Source organism: Zootoca vivipara, chromosome 11 (genome assembly GCF_963506605.1).
Source record: "Zootoca vivipara chromosome 11, rZooViv1.1, whole genome shotgun sequence".
Lineage (NCBI taxonomy): Eukaryota > Metazoa > Chordata > Lepidosauria > Squamata > Lacertidae > Zootoca > Zootoca vivipara.
The window spans coordinates 42431236-42447476 of NC_083286.1; the positions used below are offsets into that span (position 1 = coordinate 42431236).

Consider the following 16241-nt stretch of genomic DNA (forward strand, 5'->3'; position numbering starts at 1 on the left):
ATGGATTTATAGTTTACAAGAAAAAAAAAGAAGAAGCTTTACTATACAGGCAAGAGACCTCACAATAAATAACACTGTTCATCCCATAACGATTAAATTTCTTTCAAAAAAAAAAAAGGTGTACAGTCAATCGGACATTTTTTATGTATAAATTATAAAACATGACACAGTATAAATAAATGTCTACAAGATTCAACTATATGTATACTTTTTTCTTCCCCAAATAAATAAGCATACATTTATGTACAGTATGGACATTGTATTTCTTGCCCAATGGCTGTTCCAAAAGTGATGGAAGTTTTACCACAGATTGGAAGATATAGGAAAGCTGTAGTCCTGGTCGTCGTCTTCTTCTTCTTCCTCAGCATCTTCATTAATGGCTAGATGGGAGAATACAGGGGAGCTGTTGTTTAAACACGGACAACAACAGCGCAGAAGCAGCTCAGTGCATGTTTTCAAAGCCCCCTGCATAGCCTTGGTAGAGAGTTGCATTTTTACTCTCTTTTTTTTTTAACCGTGGCTTGTAGTGAGATGCGCTTTGGCACCTGCTGTTACGCAATAAAGTTTTGGTGTGCATGTGTGTGTGTGTTACATAATCTATGAAGTCATAACTGCAGCAAGTTCTGAAGACTCAATGGCTCAGGTTTTTTTGGCAGATTCCTGAAATTAGATAAAAAGTGCTCTTGTGTTCTAGGTTTTTTAAACTGCTTTTTTATTTTTTGAGTCCTTCATTCAGAGGCAACTGCAAGGAGACAGCAGCCCACGTGGTTAAGTGTTAAGCTAGTTTCGGCGGGGTGGGGGTGGGGGTGGGGGTTGCGGGAGGGAGTGGGGAGGGAGGGTGCGATTAGATTGTAGCCAAGTGTTAATAAAGCAAACATCAAAGCACACTGAAGCAAACAATATTAAGAGAGGGCAGGAAATCGCCCGGAAGATGCATTTAAGGCAGCCCTCTGATCATGTTAAGCAGACCCTTTCCTACAATGAGAAAAGGCTCCCCAAAATGTCCGCTGTTGGCTATCTGTTATGCCTTACGAACCACAAGACGTCTGTATAATACTTAAATCTTTCTGTATGAGATCCCTCTCATGTTCCCTTTAAATGTTTAATAAGGGTGTCAGTCTTCCCTAAACTGGGGACTGTTTTGCCTTCAGAAGGTAACCGTTCCTGGGAAGGTTAAAAATCTCACTTACAGTTGCAAGATCCTGGGTGCTTTACTTCCAAAAGTACACCCAGTGAACACGCTGCCTCCTTCATAGCGCATTCGCTTGGGTAAGTGGTGTTATCGCTGGCACAAACAGCTTCATCCGATTTGCTTTCGGGACAGAGCTCGTCGCAGAGGGCACACCGGCCTCTGCCCACTTTTAAATCCCACAAACATTTCTTCCCGGTGCTGCACTGGATGTCTTCGCAAGATTTGGCCTCTACAAGAGATTTTCATTTAAAAATAAAAAAAAAGAGGGGAGGGGGAAAGAGGTTGACGTTTGCTTGCTTGTTTTTTTAAAAAAGAACAAAAGCAAAGTAACTGTGAATTTATATTCTGACAATTTCTGCAGGGTTACAAAGACGATTCCAAAAAGAACAACCCCGTGACTGCCCAACAGGAGGCAGTGGAGCTGGAGGTGTGGGGAGAAGCTAGGACTTAAAATTGAGTTTTACTTGTCTCCTGGTTTTCTGATGGAGGCTGGGGCCCTGGCTGAAAGTTTTAGCTAGAAGAGGGTTTCAGCTAAAGGCACTGGAGGCTAAACACTCTCAATCCAACACTCTCAATCAGCAGAGGCTGGTGCCCCTTAGGCCAACAGTAGATGCAACCAGAGTCAACGGCAGGTAGAACAAGAGACAATGATAGGCAGGGCCAACTAATTCTGGCTTTGTCCCTAGGTAGAGAGACAGGGTCACGATGCTGGTGGCTGAGAGGCATAGCAGTGAGGTGATGGGTAGCAGAGCTGTGTGGGCTACCCAGCCTGCCCTGCACCCCATAAGCTTTACTGCTATCCTCCTGTTTGGTGCAGAATCCTGTTCCTTCTCCTGTTTGGAAACAAGATTCATTTGCTAGCCTGATCCACTTTCTGAACATGGAAGGTTGAAGAGTGCCATCTGTTCATAGCTGTCAACTTCCGGATTGGAAAATAAGGGACCGGACATGTGCAGAAGTGACTTCCAGTGCCGGGCTGCCCGTGTCCACATGTCTGGGCACTGGGAATCACTTCAGCACATGTCCAGACATGCGCAGAAGCGATTTTCAGTGCCCAGACATGGGCAGAGCGGCGATTTCCGGCAACACTTGGCAAGTGAGCGAGCAGCCAGCCGCCGAGCGAGGCGTTTTACCGGTGCTGAGCCGGTAGGGAGGGAGAGGAGCTGCTTCATTTGAAATCCAGTAAATTTCCAGGATATCAAACAATCCGGGGGGTGCGGCGGGAAACAGATTTAAATCCGGGGGTTTCCCGCCAAAAACAGGAGGGTTGACAGCTATGCATCTGTTCCTTTGCTAGCCTTAAGATTGTTTTACTCTACTTGCCTTTGGGTGTAATGGCTCAAGCTGAAACCCTTGCCATGGCCAAGTCCAAATCCTATAAATCTGATTTATCGGCAAGAGCCACCACAGAAAGTGCCAGCCCCTAAAATTATGTTGTCTGGGGTGAAGGACAAGGTGGTGACACTCCTCTACTCCACATACAGAAACCAACTGTGCTGGTGGTTGGATCTTACTTCCACACTAATGACGGGATAATGCTCTTAACCACACCTAGAGAGGCCAGGAGAGGCTGTGTGGCAACACAAGGGAATGGCTGCAGAGCTCAGGAGGAACATTTGGTGGTTGCTGCTTCTACCCACCAGCATCTGCTGCCTGAGGTGGTTCCCTCACTTTGCCTAGTGGTAGGGCTGGCCCTGACTATAGGGAAGCTCTAGGGGTGAGTGTCAGCTCTCTGTCACCTGGGATAACAAGGTGAATCAGAGTGATTCAGAAGTCTTGCCCTGTCTCCCATGCTGAAGGGCCATGTCAAAAAGACAGACAGGCCCGCCCACCCAGGATTATGGACGAAAATGAATCCCTTTTATGTCCCTCACAAAAAAAACCAAAAAAACACTTGGATCAATTTATCCGCAATTTGACAGGCATAATCCACTCTGAAAGGACTCCTGTGCCTACAAACTTCATCCACTCTGGCCAAAATAGGGGAAAGGTTTTAGCTAATGTTAGATTCCCCATTACAAGCGAATGAAGAAACACAGAGTTGTTTTAGACACGGTGCCTGGGAACTAGAAACACAAATCAAAGCAGAGAGAATTCAGAGTGACCTTGAAAGGAACCGGAGTTTTAAAAAGGCAGAGATTCAAGGTGAATTTTTAAGGCCCATTCCCTATGAATAAAAGAAAACACATGACGGCCTCCAAAATGGCCCTAGGTTGCCTGACAAAGGGGCTGTTGGAGACACACATTGCCACTGAGATCCGTAATCATAAGCATACTCTCTAGGGAGAAAATCCCATGGAATCCAGGAGGACTTAGAAGTGGGCTATGTGGCTCTTGTGTCCTACTGATGTTCCAGGTCAGAGGTTGTGGTCTACTGCCAATGTAACAGCTTCCACATGAGCTGCTGAGCCAACTCTGAGCATAGGGACAGCTCCCAGTGCTGGCACAATGTTATAAACTAGTAATTGCTGCTGATCCCAAGACCCCTATGCTAGATTTTTGAGACCAGAGTGCAAAGATCAGAATAGGATTTTTAAGGGAAAGGCATGCGAGGAGGGAGGGAGGGAGGGAGGGAGGGAGGGAGGGAGGGAGGAAGAAGCATCTTGCTTTCTAGGGCTCAATTAGTCTTCTATTTTTATAAACAGTAGAAGACCCAGCCGCAACGGTCACACTGAATGACTAACTCTGCATTCTCAGAAGGGTCAGATAATGTAGCAAACCACTTATGACACCAGAAGGAGTTGCAAAATCAGCTCGTGTTACAGTAAGGAGCCCAATCAAGATCAAAGTTTTGTCTCCCACTCTAGGTGTTAAGTTAGCACAGCAAAGCAAGGGAAGAGTGCGTGATCAGAAACCTCTCTGTTTTGAACCGTCGCTGTACTCATTTTGCCTATGTTTGAATTTGCATAGGAATGTCACAGGCTGTACATTTTGCAAGTCAAGGTCCTTTAGCTTCAATATTTACAGCCAACTGAGGACAACATTTCATGCAACCAGTACAATGGCTTGTGGTGCATGAACACTAATACCAGGTTAAATTTATTTACCTTGAAGGATCCACTGCAGTCTTTATTGACTGGACCTAATGGTCAGGGGTCCCTTTACCTTTTCGCATGTGAGTGTATAGGGCAGTGGTGAGGTGGGGCGGGGGGGGAGAGCTGCTGTTAAAAATCTAAGATCTTGGCCACATGCAAGGTGCTTTTTAGATTGTAGCTGTTGCCTTTCTTTCTGTCCATAAATTCAGTACAAGATATATAATTTGCAACCAATTATCAAATCAGTAAATTATATAGGGAATTCAGTTGTACAACTTTCAGCTGAAACCTGTATTATTTTCTTTCTCTGATGCTATGGCTATTATGCATGCTGACATGGCTGCACTGTTATTCCCTCACTCCTGTGGGGTATCTAGTTTCCCCCCACTGCGGAAATTCAATTTCTCAATGGTCCAGGCATAAGAGAGGTGAATATGAAAGAAAGTCCCCTTGTTTTGCTCATCTTCTGCTTGTGCAGTGTTTATATAGCTTCGTGTTAATCGTTCCTTCATCCCACACTTTTCAGTGTACTTCCCCGTCACTTTCCTAACTGCAGAAAGTCTGTTGATATTTTTTTAAAAGTGGATTTGTTACACTAAGGCCCCAGAGCACTTCAATCTTCTTCAATTGTGCAAACCTAAATGTCCACTATGTGCTTTAATCCCTTGACCAAACATAAATGGAAGGATGTAGGGTTGCCATATTTCAAAAACTGAAAATCCGGACAAAAACGGTTGTTGAGCGCTTTTTTTTTTTAAAAAAAAATATTATTTGCCAAATAAAACCACATTTCTGATATGGACTGTCATATGCCTGGGTTTCCCCAGACATATTGACTGATTTCCAAAAATGCCACCTGGGTGCCATTTTTGATGCACGTATTCCAGACATATGGCAGCCCTAGAAAGATGAGAATGCAAGTGGGTAGTGGGGGGGGGATGACTTGAAAGCTCACTGAAGCAGCTGAGGGAGTGATCAGAACCTGTCATGCTGTCAGTGATATCATCAGGGAGACAACAGGCTGAGTTTATTTTTTTCTGAATTTGTTTTTTCCAAGCCCAGCACCATGCATGACCAGGGTGGGTAGTGATGGTTCCCCGTCACTAATTTTGACACTGGCAGATATCACCAATTGGCTGATCTCCACAGGTATGCTCAATTAGGGTTCTGCATTTTCCACTTGTAGAAGTCACAGACTTAAAATATGAAGTTCTTTGCTTTTTATCATCCATTGTAAATGCTCACAAGTGATGGATTCTGAACTAAAATGTGCTTTTAATAGCACTTAGGAAAGCTGCCTGGGTGGCAGAGCAGGATAGAGTCCTTAATGTAAGGGAGTGTAAGTACAAAGGAGCTACTGAGGTGTAGTGTCTATAGAGTGCCGGATTAAAATAAGTTAAACATACATTCAGAACCCTGCTCAGCTGTGATGCACACCACTTGGTCTTGGGGAAGACACAGGATAGATTAGAGCTAATCTAAACTCTGACCCCCACAAATGGCAGATGAGGTGGTAAAACTTTGCCAGGACAATGCCTCTTCAGACTGTATTAAAGGTAAAGGTACCCCTAACCATTAGGTCCAGTCACGGACGACTCTGGGGTTGCGCACTCATCTTGCTCTATAGGCCGAGGGAGGCGGCGTTTGTCCACAGACAGCTTCCGGGTCATGTGGCCAGCATGACTAAGCCGCTTCTGGCGAACCAGAGCAGCACACAGAAACGCCGTTTACCTTCCCGCTGGAGCGGTACCTATTTATCTACTTGCACTTTGACGTGCTTTTGAACTGCTAGGTGGGCAGGAGCAGGGACCGAACAACGGGAGCTCACCCCGTCGCGGGGATTCGAACTGCATATATGAGCTCAAATGGCTGAATGCAAAAGAGAGAGAGAGAGAGAGATCCCTGCAAAAATCCCTAGAAAACTAGAATGCCAGGGGAAAAAAAGCTAAGCTAGAAGTTCTCTTTTTGATCTACTTTTCTACTACGTTTATTTATTTATTGTATGGAGAAGCACTTGATCATGTAGGTCCATAGCTGCAATCTGAATTGGTACAGCACTGGCAGTTTAACATGCTGTCCACTGTTTGTGGAATGAGGTTAAAAAGCCCTTTCTTCAAAAGCCTGCGTTTTTGGAGAAAGGGAAGAGCAACGAGCTGAACTCCCATGTTTCCCCAATAGGACAGAGTTATAAAGCATCTCCAAGGTTAATGAGAAAGTTTCTGGAAGATGGAGAGGAGTGTGTGTTCTGTGGAAACAGGCAAAAGCCGTCTCCTATCACATGCAACCCCACCCCTCTATCTTCAAGTTCCATACTGGAATCAGCAGGGAACTGGGTTTTGTAGAAAAATTATCAAGTTAACTAGGGCTAGAAGTATTAACTGCATTTGACTGTATTTCTGCCAGTGATGAAAGTCTCAATTCTGGGGTGTACAAAAAAGGTTTGTTTCAGTTGCCCTCACTTATCCCTTAGCTGCCGTCTGTGATACAAATCTGACTGGCTTTGCAAAATTGTAATGATATCTCATACTTAATTCCTCAGTGGGTACGGTGATCTATGAAGAATGTGCAAGAAGTTGCAGCAAGAGGGGGAATGGCAGAGATATAGCAGCCAGGTAAATGGAATTAGAAAAGTGGGTTTTCTGTAGAAATTTCCATGCCACTGAAACGGTTAGTCTTGACCAAAAAGCACAGAAAAACTGGCGCACCCCTTGCACAACACATTCCATGCCTCATCTTCTACACCAAAACCACAGCAGAAGAAAATGCTAAAAGTTCCAAAATTACTTAAAAACCAAGTAGGAATGTATTCCTGGAATCCAGAAATCCAGGTTTTAGTTCAAGAAAACTTTCGATTTAATTCCGCTGACAATTACTGAGGACAAATCTTTGGCCCACCTCCCATTGGAACCCCTAATACATGAGGATACCAGATCTTTGAAGATGTTTTCAGACCACATGGCTTCAGTGTTGAAGTCAACTGGATTCCAATAGAACTGGATTCCAATAGAAACAACTGCCTGAACAACAATTCATGGGGAATATTATTTTACATGGACCGAAAATAGCTTTTCTCCCTTAAAAAAAATCTAGATCTCTCACAGGAGTGGGAAATAACAGTTTGTAGTGAAGCCATGTAGTGTGCATAGCCATAGCATCAGAGAAAGAAGGGATGAGAGAAACCACTTTCTAGCCTTGGTGATAGGATGGAAAGGAGGACTGAAGGTCTTATTGGACACAGGTTAAAATCTGAACCGGAGAAGAAATTTGGGTCTCATAATACCAGCCTCATATTGTAGTTACCCAAATTTGCGTTTTTGGGCTCACAATACTAGTTTCCTATTGGAGTTACCCAAATCTGCATTTTTAAAGCCTGGAGTTATGAATTTCAGCACCAGCCCAACTCCCGAGACTCTCTCCTTGCTGTCACTTAAACTGCCATCTGCTCCTCTTCTGTTGTAAAGAGATTGTATTAGAATGATTATGGTTGCTGGATGAAGGAGAAATTTTAGGGGATTATTATTACCTGATAGTTTAATTGATTAACAGTGCAACACTAAAGATGTCTACTTGTCACCACCACATCCAAATACTAGTTAGATCAGCTCATGGATCGTGGGGGCAGGGGACCTCAGGGGATACACAGGGCTTTGGATCCAGTGGCTCTAAAGCAGGTGGCTCCCCACAATGGAAAGCCCTATTTTAGGGCTTCGTGAGCTTTTTTTGTGCCCACTTGGGCATAGCACAGACCCTCCAAGTGCCCCTGTTTCCCAGGGACATCCCTGATTTAGAGAAGACATTCCAGGTTTCCGATTTGATCCCAGAATGTCCCACTTCCCCCTAGGATGCCCCTATTTTCATTGGAGAAATGTTGGAGGTTATGGAGTTATCTGACCCTTGAGTTGTTTAAAGGCAATCCTGTACAGTCATACCTTGTTTTGCGACTGGGATCCGTTCCGGAGCCCCAGCCACTAGCCAAAAAGGACGCAGGGCAAAGCGCTGCGTTTGCGCACACGCGCTTCTGGGTTTGCCGCAGACGTTTGCCGGAATGGACGCTAGACGAGGCGGACGTTCGTGGAGGTATTACTGTATAAGGAAGGTTTTTTTTTAAAATGTTTAATGTTTTATTGTGTTTTTATATATGCTGGGAGCTGCCTAGAATGGCTGGGGCACCCCAGTAAGATATGTGGGGTATAAATAGTAAAAAAAATATCATTATGGAATGGGACCTCCCTATTTTCATTGGAGAAATGTTGGGGGGGGTATGATAGCATGGGGCCTCTGCCACAGTGGAGTCATCCCATACTAGTGGTGCAGAGGCCAGCAGGGAGGAATCCATGCAGCTTCCTAACATCTCAAGTCATTGACATGGACCACATGTGTTAGGATTTTTCCATCAATCTATGTACATTTTCCCATGAGAGGAAAAAAGCCACAGCAGTTCTTAAGAGGGAAGCATGCTGAAATTTGGTTTGAATGATGTATACATCAGAATTTTGTAAGAGGTATTCCCCTTTCACATAGGAGAGAATGCCTCTTGCAAGATGATGCTCTCTGTCTGCAGTGTTCACAACGATGGCTATTAAAAATAATTTTCAAGTTGACCTCAGGGCACCTTTTCAGTCAATATAATTGTTTGAAATCGATTCATCTAAGCAATTTAGCAACTAAATCAGGTGTGGGGAACTTGAGGCTCCACCATGGTTGGACTCCAATTCTCATCAGCCCCAACCTGCACAGCCAACATTTAGCAATGATGGAATATTTAGTCAGCAGCTTCTTCACCCCTGATCTGAACCTTGGCATCTCAATTGTAATAGAAATGTAGTTTGAGAGCAGGCAAAGGTGGTTTGAAATAAGATCCCTCTCACAGAATCACCAGGTAGCCTTGATCAAGTCTCACACCTTCTTTCTCTTACAGCCTTTAGTTCTTTAACTTTAAAATGGAAATCATACCTCACAGAATCATTGTGGGGGCCAGTGTGTGTAAAGTAAATGAATATATATTTGCCTTGCTGGCTTATGCCACCTATTTCTGAGGGGCACAGATACCCTGAAAGCAGGTTGCCCAAATCCAGGTGTCTCGTCCAGCCAATATTGAACAGACACTCCCTGACACTGGCTGTTGTATGGCGCTCATTGCCCTTCTTGTTAAGGCGATTGTTGGAAGTTCTCTGACTCCCGATAGGGTAGGCCCACAAGTCATTTGCCGCTCCACACATTGGTAAACTTCCCCGTGAGACAAGAGGAAGCAGAATGAGGATTACAATAACAGTAAATGGTAACATTTAATGTTCATAGAGCACCTTTTGAGTGTTCAAAGTCCTACATTCCTGCAGTGTGATTCTATAAAACAGTATTTTCCTCACTGTTCCATAGATACAGTTGGCCCTCACTCACCTGAGGTTAACTCAGAAAACCTACCAAGATAACTGGTGGAGAGCCCACACAGAAGAGGTTCTGTGGGCAGAAAGAAGGGGTGTATGTCCTCAGATGGGGGAAATCTATTTAAAATGACTTGAAGAGGAGAACTGGTCAGGGTAAAGGTTGAACGCAGGATCATAGGAAGCTGTCTTATGCCAAGTATTGTCTACACTGATGGGCAGCAGTTCTCCAGGAATCGAAACTGGGTTTTCTCCCAGCCCTGCCTGGAGATGGCAGGGATTCAACCTTCTGCAGGCAGGACAGATGCACTAGCACTGAGCCAAGGTCCTTCCATAAACACTCCTTCCACCTGTCAGTTCTCTCCTGTGGCTGCCTTTCCACTAGACGCCGAGCAGGGAGCCCTGTGCTTCCCTCACAATATCTGGTTCCACCCATGAGGCACAGGTCCCAAGTTGGATGGTGTAGCCTTCTTCATTCAGGCCTCTCGCTTTCCCCCCCTCCCCAATGCATGGTACTTACTGATACATTTTCCTTCGTAGGCTAGACCAATGGATCTTCCGAGCAGGCAGGTCGCTTTCCTCAGATGACAAGCGCTTGCATATGTGATCCCGTCGTTCCCACAGAGATACTGTTCAGGGGAGGTAGGCTCTGGGCAAATCCGATTGCATGTCACACAGTTGGCATTATTGTTTTGGTCGACCACACACGTGGAGCTGCCAGGGCACAAAACATCCCTACAGGTCTCTGAAAGAATAGACAGGGGGGACAAGCCTGTGAGCAACAACAGGAGCCACCTCCACTACCAAGCAGCCTAGAATAACATGTGGCACCAACAACCATCATTGAGAAGTTGTTTAGTAGCTTTTTACATTTAATGGAAATGAACACAGTGAAGAGATGACGACTTACGATTCTCTGTCTCAGATGGGGAGTCTCTGGCCCATCTCTGGCTAATTAGGCCTGTTTTTCTCAAACCATTCTGGCCCACCTGCTCCACCCCTACAAATATATCTGTCTGCCCCACACATCAGGGCTTGTAAAGCGTGAGCAGGCAAAAACAAGTCAGACTGCTTAGTCCTCATCTAGTGGGCTCCCATTTCCAGTTTTTTAAGTTTGTTGCAATCCAGGTGAATCCTCTAGTTCCTTGATGTAAACTGCTGTTTTTCTCAAAGCAGTTTACAACAATAATAGTGATTTGTTACTTATTACCCTCCCACTCATCCAACTGGGCTGCCCCAGCCACTCTGGAGAGATTCCAACAGAATATAAAATTCTGTTACAGGACTGCCTTCAAATGTATTTAGCAGGTTGTGTAGTTGTTTATCTCCTTGACATCTGATGGAAGGGCATTCCACAGGGAGGGTGCCACTGCTGAGAAGGCCCTCTGCCTGGTTCCCTGTAACTTCACTTCTCGCGGTGAGGGAACCGCCAGAAGGCCCTCAGAGCTGGACCTCGTGTCCAGGCTGAACAGTGGGGGTGGAGATGCTCCTTCAGGTACACAGAGCTGAAGCAGTTTAGGGTTTTAAACATCAGCACCAACATTTTGAATTGTGCTAGGAAATGTACTGGGAGCCAATGTAGATATTTCAGGACCGGAGTTATATAGTCCCGGCAGCCGCTCCCAGTTCCCAGTCTGGCAGCCACATTTTGGATGAGTTATAGTTTCTGAGTCACCTTCAAAGATAGCCCCATGTAGAGCTTCAATTTGACTAGCCGCATTTACTTCATACTTAAGAAGGATGTGTGTGTGTGTGTGTGTGTGTGTGTGACAGCCGCCACACATGAGGCAGATGACAGCTGCAAGAGCAGGAATTCCAGGTGGAGAGGGTTGCAAAACCATGCACATCCAGGCAAAGACACATCTGTCTCCTGCCTGGTGTGAACAACACCATGCAAATGTGAATTGACACACAGTGGGGGGGGTGGGGGAGGGAATGAACTTGCTATGTTTTAAGTCTCCCTTATCTGTGGCGGCAAAGGGGACATAAGGATCCGGCCCATTGGCCAGATCCAGTTCCCTACCCCTGCTTGGTTTACTAGCCACAACATGGATAGCAATGCAGTTTTCAAAACTTGAAGTAGGCGTCACATCGTCTGAATCCCAGTGCCCCTTGTGGTGAACCCTTGCCAAGCCAAGAGGGCACAAAATCACCACACCACCACCTATATTTATATGGGTCCCTACTGAGAAGAGCCATAAAACAACAACTGTAAATAAGAAATATTTAGGCGGGGGGGGGGGGGTGCGCGCCAAATTTTGTTCTTGCCCGGGACGCCATACTACCAACATCCACCCCGGGATGTGGATGAGTGTGACACTGTGAATGTTCTCTTGTGGAAAAAGTAACAGCTCCCAGCGCATGAAAACAACTAGGGCATCAAGGAGCAGGGGCAGCGTTAACTATTCTCCAGGATGATTCTTGCTTTTTAATTGTACATAGGTTTTAATTGTACATACTGTATAATTGTTTTTTGGTGGTGGTGGGGGGTAATTTTCAAGTGGCATTCCCCACCTATAGCCTGAAGAGGAACAATTGAGCCAACCGCCTGAGGACTCTACCACCTCATTCCATTACACATGGGTAGGACAGACGTCCCGGCACCCTTAACAAACTACAGTTCCCAGGATTCTTTTTCCTCTTTCTTTCTTTCTTTTTTTAGAGGGGAAGCCATGTGCTTTAAATGTATGGTGTGTACACAATCCTTATTGGGGGAACTTGAGTTAGAATCCACAAGGCACTTTTCTGCACTGGTATCTCCTGTATTATATACCATGATAAGTACGTAGTATATCGGGAGCATCAGCAGCTCCTGATTTTCCAGATATACCTTCTCCCCCCAGCATTGCCCAGAGAACAGATTTGTTGCAAACTTACTTTTGCATCTGCCCTGGTACTGGACTTCAAGTTCAGGCTGCTCTTTACACCTGGCTTTCAGAAGGGCACACTCATTCTTGTAGGTTTTCCCATCCAAGCCACACACCGGGCCCTTCCATGTGATATTAGAGCAATCTGGAGCACAGACACACCGAGGTTTGTTCTTCTTGTTCATTTTGCATTTCTTCCCAGGCCCACAGTCCACGTTCTCACAGGTTTCTAAAGTGGAAATGGGAAGGGAGCAGGGCGGTGTTGGGGGCGGGTGGAGGAAAAACCCAGAGACATTGCTTTAATGAAACACCCAGAGTCCTCGCCACAGCTTCACAAACCACAGGCTGACCCAGAAAACAAGGAAGGTTACCCCCTCTCCCCTCGCCGTAGCAAAAGGCCATAAAATAAAAACACAGGATCTTCCCATCTGCTGAGCTTTAAATGTGACGCACAAGTCTGTATCCACTCCACTCCTTCCCAAATGCCCCTTATTCTGGTGCAATAGGCACAAAATCATGTCTGTGTACTCCCCAGTTATTAACCTGCAATAGCAATCATTGGGCAGTAGCAACAGACATTAGACCCCCCCCCCCCGAAAAGGTGGAACATGCTATCCATTTAAACGCCTGATGGCATGCCAAAGGAGCTAATCCCCAACGAGAAACTGCATGCGCAGGACGAGCAAGTGAGATGCATGTCAAGGATTGCTTCTTTGAGGAAATCTGCCTCAGCTCCTCCCTTTCTCCAGTCCATTAGAACCATAGAATTGTAGAGTTGGAAGGGGCCACGAGGATCATCTAGTCCACCCCCTGCAATGCAGGGATCTTTTGCCCAACATGGGGCTCGAACCCTGAGATTAAGAGTCTCATGCTCTACTGACTGAGCTATGCAGACATTTAGAAGACATCTGAAGGCAGCCCTGTTTAGGGAGGCTTTTAATGTTTAATAGATTATTTTATTTCATTTTTCTGTTGGAAGCCACACAGAGTGGCTGGGGAGGCCCAGCCAGATGGGCGGGGTATAAACAATAAATTTATTATTATTATTATTATTATTATTATTATTATTATTATTATTATTATTATTATTCTCTGCTCATCCAGCACCCCTGACCTTTGTTCTCTACCCTCTTTCATTGGGGAGGTCATTTAAGTTAAATAGCCCAAGGTTGCACGTGCCTCTCTGAAAAGCCCTGGCTGCGATCCATTTCTTTTAAAAATTATTATTCTAGAATAATCCTGCCCAAGATACTTGGGTAAGTGAGTTGCTACTACACCTTAGTTCTTCATAAAACAGCCTTCGCCATCCTGGCACCCTCCTTATGTTTTGGACTACAACTCCCATCTGCCCCGGCCAGTGCAGGAAGGCACCAGGTGAACAAAAGTTGCTGTGGAACTTTGCACACTGTTGCCAGTAAAAGAAAGTTCATAGTGGTTGCCACCTTCCTCTTCCTCAAACACCATGTCTCTCTCTCCCCCCCCCCCCTATGTAACCAGAGCTCAACTTGAGTCTTCATCACAGCAGGTTTTGGACTCTGGTGGTCAGTAAGAGGAACAGGGGTGTTGTTGTTTCTGGCAGGGCCCCCATGGCCATAATAGCTGTGTGGCAAAAAGCTGCTCCCAGCATGAAGATGAATTGACTGGGAAAGGGTGGCCTGCCAAACTTCTGCTTGTTGTGCAGCTGTTAGAGGCACAGGGGGAACTGCTGGCAAGCCTACCTGCGGAATTTATTTCTGCATAAATCTAGCTGCCCCTAAACACATCTAGAATTAGCTCGAGGCAGTCCTGGAGCCCCAGGAACTCTCCTTCAAAAATAAAATAAAATAAAATAAAATAAAATAAAATAGCCACATCTATTATAAGGAGAAGCTGTTATGGTCAATGCATTTATTTTCTTGTAGAGAAAGAGACACTGGATGGCAGACTGCCTAGAAACACCAACCTGAGATCTGGAAGCCCTCTCTGTTACTGTAGGGCTTTCGCTAGTCAACAAACGGCAAGGCAAATGCACTCTGTACCCAGCTCAGGGGCACTTTAATCTCTTCTGCCTTGCTACATATATCACATGGTTAGTTAGTTATTCAGCATGTAACCCGCTCTTCACCAGATGATCTCAGGGTGGAACATGATTGAGCCCACGGCACTGAAAACAGATGCCTGGGCTCTGAGCCTTGGCACAAATTATGAAGCCCTAGGCTGTGGTGGGTGGGGTGAGAAGTCCCCTCCTTCCTAGGAAGGGGAGGCAACTCAGTTTTAGAGCTTTCTATGCAGAAGAACTCAAGTCCCACCTCTGACTGCTTCAGGGATAAGAAGGATTCTCAGGTTGCAGGACTGGGAAAAATGTTCTGCCTGTGTGACCTTGGAGAGAGAAGCGCTGCTGGTCAGAGCAAACACTACTGGTCAGTGTGGACCAATGGTGTCTGACTCAGCACTGTGCAACTTAACAGTTTCATTCACGTTACGCTGGACACAGGTACAAAGCTGTCACACAACTCATTGAATGTAACACGCTGGCGTTATATATGCTGGCGAAGAAATACAGTCCTTTCCTATTTTTATTTTTAAGAGGCCCCCACCTTTGCAAGGGATACAGTTCGGGGCACCCCCGCTGAAAATCATCCACTTGAAAAGCACGTGATCGCTGACGTCCTCCTCGGTCCAAGAAGTGGTAAGCCTGCCGGTTTTACAGCACTCCTCCTTGCTGAGACCATTTTTGTAGAGGACCTGGCAGCGGCCGTTCCTGGCTTGCCGGAGCCAGCAATTCCCAGCTGCATTCAGAGAGAGAGAGAGAGAGAGGAGACCCAGCCATATCAATGTCAGTTACCAGTGACCCAGACACAACACGTGCGGCTTTCATTGACTTTTACTAGACTGTTTACTTTTTATTTGTCCGGTTTCATAACCTGAAGCTTCTCCTCTGGACCAAATGGAAGCGCTATTCCAATAACCTGATCAAGTCAATTTGACGTCTTACTTTTCCATATGGAGAAAGCGCTGTAGCTTTGGAGGGTAGGGTGGGGGCCCGAAAAGACTTAATTGCACGTGACAGGGGTTCGAAATAGATCTCAGGAATTATTATTTTTTTTAAAAAAAAGAAGGAAGGAAGGAAGGAGAAGATCGTAAGGAAAAAATGACGCTTATTATCTCCCCCTCATTTGTCCATCCCACACTCCACCCCCCCCCCTTGCTTAATCAATACATAAAAGTTAGCACGCACACACAACAGACGGGGAAAATTCACTATAAGTCTTTCCCGTTCCTCCACCCAAAGTATAGGATTTGGCAACGGTGGTAGCAGCGATGATAAAACCGTAGTCTTTCGAAATCATCAAACTTTGCTGATTTCATCAATAGAAGAAATAGATGGCTTGTAGTGGAGGAGTGAGTGACCGAAGTGTGCACGCGTACTGCTAAACGCAGCAGGAGGGAAGCAGAGAAGAATCGGATTAAGCTACACAAGTTTACACGGGTTTACTAGAGAAAAACAATTGGGGGGGGGGAACATACGCGTACACACACACACACACACACACACACACACACACACGGTTACCCACAACAACCTTGCGGCTGTCTGCTGCTGCTGGATCCGAACCAAGAATACTGATTTGACCTGTAGCCCCATTCTCTGAGAATGAAGAATTTTGGGGAGGGGGGTGAGTTCCTCGTGAACCACCAATGTGACTCCTCCACACACTCAGTGGCAATCGATTCTGCTTCTTTATCCATATGGGAATTTTGCTTCTTTATCCATATGGGAATTTTG

At 45.5% G+C, this 16241-nt stretch overlaps 1 protein-coding gene across 2 annotated transcripts in view; it reads right to left on the reverse strand.

Moving 5' to 3' along the window:
- Positions 1-16241, reverse strand: part of FST (follistatin) — a 17676-nt gene continuing 1435 nt past the window's right edge. Inside the window, exons 2-6 of one of the 2 annotated variants that reach the window (XM_035100573.2) lie at positions 15052-15243; positions 12486-12704; positions 10129-10353; positions 1191-1421; positions 1-380 (exon numbers count right to left, since the gene is read on the reverse strand). In XM_035100573.2, coding sequence (XP_034956464.1) covers positions 301-380; positions 1191-1421; positions 10129-10353; positions 12486-12704; positions 15052-15243 — 947 coding nt within the window. In that variant the 3' untranslated portion in view covers positions 1-300. Of the gene's footprint in view, positions 661-1190; positions 1422-10128; positions 10354-12485; positions 12705-15051; positions 15244-16241 lie in introns of both variants that reach the window. The other variant, XM_035100574.2, reaches the window with a different exon arrangement.